Here is a 10,000-nt window from a genome sequence, read left to right as displayed (position 1 = left end):
AATGTATGTGGTAGCCTAATGGTTAAGGTATTGGGCTACTGATTGGAAGATTTGTAAGTTCGAATCCCAGGTCCACCAAGTTCCCACTGATGGGCCACTGAGCAAGGCTCTTAACCCTCAATTGCTCACTTTGTATAAATAAAAAAAAAGTAAATCACTCTGGATAAAGGTGTCTGCTAAATGTAATATATGCTGTATTGCTGTCAGACAAACAGTTGTTTCTGAAGATTATGGAAAGATGACAACTTTTAAATCAAAGCCGAAATGAATGTGCTTTAACAGGACCTTTTAAGTATAATTCAGTAGGACTTGGCCTGCCCACTCATTAGAGTTTACTCTCTAAATTATTTTTGTCTCTGTCCTAGATCACTCTGCCTATGCGGATATTTAAGCTGCTCGGTGTAGAGACTGTGATCTTGACCAATGCTGCAGGAGGCCTCAATGAGGACTTCAAGGTGGGAGACATCATGATCATCAAAGACCATCTAAACATGCCCGGATTCGCTGGCAACAATCCGCTGATAGGACCTAATGACGAAAGGTGTGTGTCTGTGTGTGTTGCATTATGTTGTTATTATTAAATTCTAAACATTCAGAAGCAAAAGAGAACTCTATTAGTAATAACTAAACTGTTCTCCAGGTTTGGCGTGCGTTTTCCCTGCATGTCTGACGCATATGACCGGGAGCTGCAGCAGCTGGCAATGGATGTGGGTGTTGAATTGGGTTACGCTGATTTCCTCAGAGAGGGGGTGTACTGTGTGCTCGGGGGTCCTTCATTCGAGACCATCGCTGAGTGTCGCATGCTGCACAAACTCGGAGCTGATGCTGTTGGTGAGTATCCTGATGAAGCTTTTACCACTTCATGTCGTTTTGAATCAGGCACACTACTGTACATCGAGTTCTAATCCTACAAAACCTCTCAACCTTTGTGTTATGTGACCAATTTTATCTCAAGTCATTTGAAAAGAGCATAGAAGCACTTATTTTTAAATCCTTATGAAATCCAAATCCCAGGAATATGCTAATTAGAAAGATCTATCTTTCCCATGTGTCTCTATTTGCATATTGGAACATGATTGGCTCTTCTATTTACTGATGTAATAAGATATATGGGGGTCACAGTTGTTTGGTAATAACTTTTTTCAGCATGACATTTCATGATCAAATCTTGCAAGTCATAATATTTATATTTAGACTAGTCTGTAGACTCACATTAACTACGCTAGAGTAATTTGATCACAGATTTTAGACCTATTGCTTTATTTATCCAGATGTTCTTAAAAGTTAAGCTATTGAAATCCTAAATGACTGGTGACCACTCTGTTGTATATAAAAAAAATTTTTTCTTTCTCAGGAATGAGCACGGTTCACGAAGTGATCGTGGCGCGTCACTGTGGAATGCGTGTCTTCGCTCTGTCTCTGATCACCAATAAAGCTGTGATGGACTACGACAGCGAGGAGAAGGCCAACCATGAGGAAGTTCTCGAGACCGGCAAACGAAGGGCAGAGCAGCTGGAGAGGCTGGTGTCCACCATGGTCACTCGCATTGGGCACAATAACTATTCCTAAACAAAACTTGAAACAGAGATATCTGATCACTGAAAAGCAACAATGAACTTGAACACAATGTCAGGTTTAGTACTGTGAAACATTCAGCTTGTCTATACCGAGCCATCCCACTTGTGTTTAGTGCTGTGCTGCATGTTTGTGTATTTCAAGGAGCAATGTTCAGGAGAATTAAGATCACAATGGTGCATGGATATCATTTCATATTTATTGTATTCATGAGAATCTCTGCTCAAGTACATTCCTTTAGAGTAGACAACAAACTGTAGATGTATAGAAATATTTCTTAAAACATTAATGATTGTGTATAGTAAACTGTTGATTGCTTTATGAAAGCTTTTTGCTGTACAGTAGATGTATAGATTGTTAATTCTGTGTCCCTCTTTTCTAACATTTTATTAAAGTTGTATATTTATTACTTTATCCTTCAGTTGTGTTTGTGTTTTATATTACACAAAGCTGGCAGGAAACAATACTATGTATGTGGCTTATGTACAGTAAACTATCCAGCTGGATAAGTCATTAAATTTTAATTGGTTGAGCAGGTAGGACAAAATGTCCAATAAAGATGGTTGTGCTGTCTAGTGAGACACCTTGTAGGAAGGTGCATTTCTTTGACTGAAGTCTCACAGAACGATTTTTTATTTCTGTTTCATTCAGTATCCGTGAAAATGTCTTTTCCCCTGGACAAACATTTACAAAGTGGACAAAGTATATGTTTTCCTAATTTAGCATACTGCTTTTAACTTCAACATATTGATGTTATACAGGGAGTGCAGAATTATTAGGGAAGTTGTATTTTTGAGGATTAATTTTATTATTGAACAACAACCATGTTCTCAATGAACCCAAAAAACTCATTAATAGCAAAGCTGAATATTTTTGGAAGTAGTTTTTAGTTTGTTTGTAGTTTTAGCTATTTTAGGAGGATATCTGTGTGTGCAGGTGACTATTACTGTGCATAATTATTAGGCAACTTAACAAAAAACAAATATATACCCATTTCAATTATTTATTTTCACCAGTGAAACCAATATTACATCTCAACATTCACAAATATACATTTCTGACATTCAAAAACAAAACAAAAACAAATCAGTGACCAATATAGCCACCTTTCTTTGCAAGGACACTCAAAAGCCTGCCATCCATGGATTCTGTCAGTGTTTTGATCTGTTCACCGTCAACATTGCGTGCAGCAGCAACCACAGCCTCCCAGACACTCTTCAGAGAGGTGTACTGTTTTCCCTCCTTGTAAATCTCACATTTGATGATGGACCACAGGTTCTCTATGGGGTTCAGATCAGGTGAACAAGGAGGCCATGTCATTAGTTTTTCTTCTTTTAGACCCTTTCTTGCCAGCCACGCTGTGGAGTACTTGGACGCGTGTGATGGAGCATTGTCCTGCATGAAAATCATGTTTTTCTTGAAGGATGCAGACTTCTTCCTGTACCACTGCTTGAAGAAGGTGTCTTCCAGAAACTGGCAGTAGGACTGGGAGTTGAGCTTGACCCCATCCTCAACCCGAAAAGGCCCCACAAGCTCATCTTTGATGATACCAGCCCAAACCAGTACTCCACCTCCACCTTGCTGGCGTCTCAGTCGGACTGGAGCTCTCTGCCCTTTACCGATCCAGCCACGAGCCCATCCATCTGGCCCATCAAGACTCACTCTCATTTCATCAGTCCATAAAACCTTAGAAAAATCAGTCTTCAGATATTTCTTGGCGCAGTCTTGATGTTTCAGCTTGTGTGTCTTGTTCAGTGGTGGTCGTTTTTCAGCCTTTCTTACCGTGGCCATGTCTCTGAGTATTGCACACCTTGTGCTTTTGGGCACTCCAGTGATGTTGCAGCTCTGAAATATGGCAAAACTGGTGGCAAGTGGCATCCTGGCAGCTGCACGCTTGACTTTTCTCAGTTCATGGGCAGTTATTTTGCGCCTTGGTTTTTCCACACGCTTCTTGCGACCCTGTTGACTATTTTGAATGAAACGCTTGATTGTTCGATGATCACGCTTCAGAAGCTTGGCAATTTTAAGAGTGCTGCATCCCTCTGCAAGATATCTCATTATTTTTGACTTTTCGGAGCCTGTCAAGTCCTTCTTTTGACCCATTTTGCCAAAGGAAAGGAAGTTGCCTAATAATTATGCACACCTGATATAGGGTGTAGATGTCATTAGACCACACCCCTTCTCATTACAGAGATGCACATCACCTAATATGCTTAATTGGTTGTAGGCTTTCGAGCCTATACAGCTTGGAGTAAGACAACATGCATAAAGAGGATGATGTGGTCAAAATACTCATTTGCCTAATAATTCTGCACTCCCTGTATGTGTATACAGTGTATTTGTTAAATGTTTAATGTAACACTCATGCTATTATTTTTATATATATATATATTTTTATATGAACAAATACAGAAACCAAACTACATACAACCAACCACCAGCCAGACCAAATATGTAAATAGTATGTAAATCCTGCTTTCATGTAAATATTGGAGGAGACTTTGCTGCATTAAAACATTTTATTTTCAAGATACAAGACAAAAAACAAAGGGTGTTTAATCTTGTCCTTTGGCTGTTCCCTGGTCAGGGTCACCACAGCGTATTAGATTTTGGCACAGGTTTTATGCCGAATGCCCTTCCTATTTTAACCCCTCAGTGGCTGGGTTTCAGTTTCACTGTTACAAAACCGATACGTTCACAAATTTGCTCAAAGCAAAAATATCCATCATGATCACTTACAGTATTTTTGCAAAGATCAAGTTTTTCCTATTTCCATGTAACACATATGCTGCTGTCTTGAATCTTTGTTATCAGAATCAGAATCAAGTTTTTTGGCCAAGTGTGTTGAAACACACAAAGATTTTGGTTCCAGCTGTTGGTGATTCAGCTTTGACTATACAAGACAAAAACAGACTATACACACCGACAGTAAAACAATATAGACAGTATTAGTATTAAATAATAATACAGAGCATATGACAGATCAGTAACGTACATAATGAATGAGAGTGCATGCTAGTGCAAATAACAGTATTTTTGTACAATATACAGCAGAAATAGCAGATAATGTGATGACTGACAGTTATGATAATGCAGTACTTATAGCTATGAAGCAGGGAATAAAATTAATGCTTCAACCTAAAATCTACTACAACCAACCAATCCAACGTGGATTCAAAAATGAGTAAAACATTTGTCTTTTCATTAAGTTGCTTATTAATTCCATACTTCTGTAAAGCTGCTTTGAGACAATGAGAATTGTTAAAAGTGCCATACAAATAAATTTTAATTTGAATTTCGTTTCTATGCAAAAATCTATATCTAAAATTCTAATGATTATCAAAACAAACAAAAAAAAATGCAGTACGCAGTTCTGCGGTGTCATTTACCATGTAGTTTCAGCTTGATGCAGTTTACAGAAATTTTTGAGTTTTAAGTACGAGTGTTAAACTTTAAATGCCCAAACTACATGAAGAGCTGCAATGGCAGTAAGTGATCATTGTGAGTCATGGCTGATACTCCTTCAGCTGAATGAGGAAGCCAGCATTGGGCTGTATTGAAGGTCGAGCTGATTTGACTCTGTAAAACGCGTCCTGAAATGGAAGCTTATTTTTCGCCATCAGATAAGCGATGGCAACAGAGGCAGAGCGGGACACACCCGCGTTACAGTGGAGCAACACAACTCCATCCTGAAACAAACACAAGAAAGTAGAAGTCATCTGGTGTGTGTGTGCGTGTGTGTGTGTGTGTGTGCATATGTGTGTGTATATGTGTGTATATGTGTGTGTGCATATGTGTGTGTGTGTGTGTGTGAGTGTGTATATGTGTGTGTATATGTGTGTATATATGTGTGTGTGCATATGTGTGTGTGTGTGTGTGTGTGTGTGTGCATATGTGTGTGTATATGTGTGTATATGTGTGTGTGCATATGTGTGTGTGTGTGTGAGTGTGTATATGTGTGTGTACAGTATATGTGTGTGTATATGTGTGTGTGCATATGTGTGTGTGTGTGCGCATATGTGTGTGTATATGTGTGTGTGCATATGTGAGTGTGTATATGTGTGTATATGTGTGTGTATATGTGTGTGTGCATATGTGTGTGTGTGAGTCTGTATATGTGTGTGTGAGTGTGTGTGTATTACAATGTCCATTGTAAAAAGCGCTATACATATAAACTTGAATTGAACTGAATTGAATGTTTGTGCATATGTTTGTGTGTGTGTGTGTGTGTGTGTGTGTGTGTATATGTGTGTGTGTGTGCATTACAGTACATGCTGTTATGCCATGCAGAACCTTAAGAAGTCACTAAAACACTCCTTTACTATTACACAAATGAAGCATTTGTCAATTTTATATTCATTAATCACATTTAGCTCATTAATCTGCACAACTAATGTACATACGTGTTCAGCTCTTTTATGTATTAATCCCTACAGCTAATGTGTTTATCTTTATATTCACTAATCCCCATAGTTGATATGTTAAGCTTGTTTATACTGACTAATTCCCAAAAAACAAGCGTTTAGAAAGTCAGAATTTTAGATTTGTATTAATCCCTATGGTTAGTGTGTGTTATGATCTTTTATATTTACTAATCCCCACAGCTAATAAATGTTTAGATATTTACTGTAAAACACTCTCTCACTCACTCATTTTCTACCGCTTATCCGAACTACCTCGGGTCACGGGGAGCCTGTGCCTATCTCAGGCGTCATCGGGCATCAAGGCAGGATACACCCTGGACGGAGTGCCAACCCATCGCAGGGCACACACACACACTCTCATTCACTCACACAATCACACACACTACGGAAAATTTTTCCAGAGATGCCAATCAACCTACCATGCATGTCTTTGGACCGGGGGAGGAAACCGGAGTACCCGGAGGAAACCCCCGAAGCACGGGGAGAACATGCAAACTCCACACACACAAGGCGGAGGCGGGAATCGAACCCCCAACCCTGAAGGTGTGAGTCGAACGTGCTAACCACTAAGCCACCGTGCCCCCCTACTGTAAAACAAATTAGCTCTATATTTTATTAATTTTATTATTAATTTTAGTTTATTAATTATCCTATAGCTAAGGCAGGCATTTGGCTTTTTTTTTTAAGTACTAATCCTACCAGCAATATTTAAGTATTTAGATGTTTATATTTACTAATCACAACAGTTAAGTGATCAGCTCTTTCCTGTTTAATAATCTCCTTAGCTAAATGTTCTGCTCTTTTATATTTTACGATTCTCATACTTAAGTGTGAATATATTATACACACTAAGCCCGATAGGTAAGATAAAAGTTACCTTGATTAAATACTGATCTCTAGTTCGGCTCTTTTATATGGGAAGTCGTGGCCTAATGGTTAGAGAGTTTGACTCCTAACCCTAAGGTTGTGGGTTCGAGTCTCGGGCCGGCAATACCCCGACTGAGGACTTGAGCAAGGCACCGAACCCCCCCAACTGCTCCCCGGGCGCCGCAGCATAAAATGGCTGCCCACTGCTCCGGGTGTGTGTTCACGGTGTGTGTGTGTGTTCTCTGCTGTGTGTGTGCACTTTGGATGGGTTAAATGCAGAGAACAAATTCTGAGTATGGGTCATCGTACTTAGCCGTATGTCATGTCACTATCACTATATTGACTAATTATTTACATTTGAACGGGAAGAACACAGATCCAAACACACCTGTTTTCTGGCCTTGTCAATGAACTCAAAGCACTGTGGGAGGTAGGAGGTGAGCTGTGTCTCTGGTAGATCCGTGATGGGAACAGTTTCATAAATAAACTGATCAGGGAAGGAATTCAATACTCCACATGCAACGTTCAACACGTGAGATACCTGCAAGCAGGATAAGTGAAATAATAGAACTTTATTCAATTTTAGTTCAGTTTATCTGTATAGTGCGTTTAACAACTAACATTGTCTCAAAGCAGCTCAAGTTACTTAGTATCTCTAATATTTATCTCTAATGATCAAGCCTGAGGTGACGGTGGAAAGGAAAAACTCTGTGAGATGATATAATGAAGAAACCTTGAGAGGAACCAGACTCAGAAGTGAACCTCATCCTCATTTGGGTGAAACTGGACAGGAAGTAATGTGTAAATAATGTCCTTTCTACAACGGTTTATATCGAGTGGAACTGGGAAACAAAGAGCTCCTGAAGAACTAATAGGTCAGCTTCATTACAGTTCATTACAGACTTAACGCTAATTCCTTCCTGCCGAAGTCTTCAAATGTTTAAATTTGGCCTAATTTCCAGTGTTTCATTTTCACGTCACTTTTGTTGTAGCACAAAAATTACTAAAAACAACAAATAAACAAATAAATAATGTCTCCACCTTGAATTTTTTCAAAGTCTCCATGTCACTCGCAGCATCTTGTGAGGCTGTGAAAAAAAAAATCAGTTAGACCATTTACTAAACAATAAACAAAATCTTCTTCTACTTTTGGGGTTTCATGTTAGGAGTAGCCACAGCAAATCATCTGTTTCCACCTAACTCTATCCTCAGCATCCTCATTTAACACATCCATAAATCTCCTCTTGACCTCGTACCTGGCAGCTCCATCTCCAACATCCTTCTACCAATATAACCGTCTCCATCCTCTGTACATGTCCAAACCATCTCAATCTATCCTTTCTGTCCTTGTCCCCAAAACAGACAATCTGAGTTGTCCCTCTGATGTGCTCGTTCCTAATCCTGTCCATTCTCATCACTCTTAAAGAGAACCTCAACATCCTCATCTCTGCCTCATGTCTTTTCTTCACCGCTACAGTCTCTAACCCATACAGCATCGCTGGTCTCACTACTGTCTTCTACACCTTTTCCTTTTGATTCTTCACAACACTCCTGACACTCTTCTCCACCCACTCCAACCCACCTGCACCTCTTTTCCACACTCCCTGTCACACTGGACGGTTGACCCCAACTACCTAAACTCCTGCACCTTCATGACCCTGTAACCTCACTCTCCCTCCGTCCCTCCCTCTCGTATCCGTCTCACTACGACCGACTTCCATCGCTCTTCTTTCCAGAGCAGACCTTCATCTTTCCAAATGTTCCTCCACCTGCTCTCTACTCTCACTACAGATCACTATATCATACACGAACATCATTGTCCATGGAGATTCCAGCTCCTTCTGACCATCTCTGTACATTAACATTCTCTAAACAATAAACAAAATCACAGCTTAATGGACATTTAGAAAATATTGTGTATTCAGTATTCGATCTTACAGAGCAGGAGAAAGGGAGTAATGACTCCCACTTGAAGGTCTAAACTCATATCTTGGACAAACCCGTAGGCGGCGCTCTCGTCTGCAACTTCTGTTATATAACCGTCGTTGTCGTCGCTTCGCGTTTCCACGAGGATCTTCCCGGTTGCCATGGTGATGCGCGTGCTCTGTTTTTTGAGGCGCGCTCTAGAGAAATTCTGCAGCTCGTGAGAGAAGGACTGCATGATGAAGTAAACAAAGTTCTCTCTCTCTCTCTCTCTCTCTCTCTCTCTCTCTCTCTCACACACACACGCTCTAGAAAAAACGAACTATCTTTTTATACACAGATTCCCGGATGTACGCCCTAGCACACTTAGTACACTAGTTACATTATATTTAGCGCTGGATGGATTTCAACCAATCAGAAACGTCGCTGTTACCGTAGCAACAATAACCGTTGCTTTACGCTAGCCTTTTTTTTTTTCAGATCGATTGTTCAAATTCACTCAGCTGCTGAACTCGTGAAAAAGGAAATGAGACACAAAAACGTCGTGCTGTATTTCAAAATAAAAGTCTTAAATTAAAGCCACTTTAGTTATTGTACAAGTATGTTTTTAATTGTGATTTAATTAGCTTGGAGTTTACTATCACTATCATAAACCTAAAAACGTCTGCTGTAATCATAAATATATACATATAAGTAATTATAATCTCACTATCCAATCACCCCCAGAAGAGGTCAGTTTATTCCTGAAAAACAAATAAAAATTAAAATGCAATCTAGTAACGTAAGTGTGTAAGTAAACTGTAACACTATGATGATAAATAAACCTGTTCAGAAGGAAGGTGTTGTCACTAGGTCACATCTGTAAATGCTGCTGGTGAGCAGAGTGATGTATATAATATTCATCTACTCTTGTTGATATGATATAAAAGTAAATGATAGCACAACCACTCACTTATGTACTACCATACGTCTTAATTCATGCATCCATCCATCCATGCAGGTCAGATCTATCCATTCCAATCCATCCAGATCCATTCCAATCCAGTCATCCATCCAATTCAATCAACCACCACTTTCATCTATCAAATCTAATTATCCATTTATCATAATACATGAAATCCATACTATTTATCCATCCAATCCATACACCTGTTCTAATAATCTATCCATCCATCCATCCAACGCTAGAATTTCCATGCTGACCACAAACC

The 10,000-nt window shown here is 39.5% G+C and overlaps 2 protein-coding genes across 2 annotated transcripts in view; one reads left to right on the top strand and one right to left on the bottom strand.

Moving 5' to 3' along the window:
• pnp5a (purine nucleoside phosphorylase 5a) overlaps positions 1–1,989 on the top strand; it is a 4,458-nt gene extending 2,469 nt beyond the window's left edge. Inside the window, exons 4-6 of the mRNA XM_060875042.1 lie at positions 366–541; positions 641–831; positions 1,355–1,989. Of these exons, the coding sequence (XP_060731025.1) occupies positions 366–541; positions 641–831; positions 1,355–1,569 (582 nt within the window). The 3' untranslated portion in view covers positions 1,570–1,989. The remainder of the gene's footprint in view (positions 1–365; positions 542–640; positions 832–1,354) is intronic.
• Positions 1,990–3,870: 1,881 nt separating this feature from the next.
• Positions 3,871–9,300, bottom strand: dusp19b (dual specificity phosphatase 19b). Its single transcript, XM_060875046.1, has 4 exons — positions 8,805–9,300; positions 7,908–7,954; positions 7,255–7,407; positions 3,871–5,264 (listed from the first exon to the last, which is right to left on the bottom strand). Exons 1-4 carry the CDS (start codon positions 9,025–9,027, stop codon positions 5,082–5,084), a joined length of 606 nt encoding a protein of 201 aa, XP_060731029.1. The 5' UTR covers positions 9,028–9,300; the 3' UTR covers positions 3,871–5,081.
• Positions 9,301–10,000: the final 700 nt, after the last annotated feature.

This window comes from Tachysurus vachellii, chromosome 7 (assembly GCF_030014155.1).
Source record: "Tachysurus vachellii isolate PV-2020 chromosome 7, HZAU_Pvac_v1, whole genome shotgun sequence".
NCBI classification, from domain to species: domain Eukaryota; kingdom Metazoa; phylum Chordata; class Actinopteri; order Siluriformes; family Bagridae; genus Tachysurus; species Tachysurus vachellii.
The sequence above is the reverse complement of the archived record's forward strand: the minus strand, read 5'-3'. Positions and strand labels throughout refer to the sequence as shown.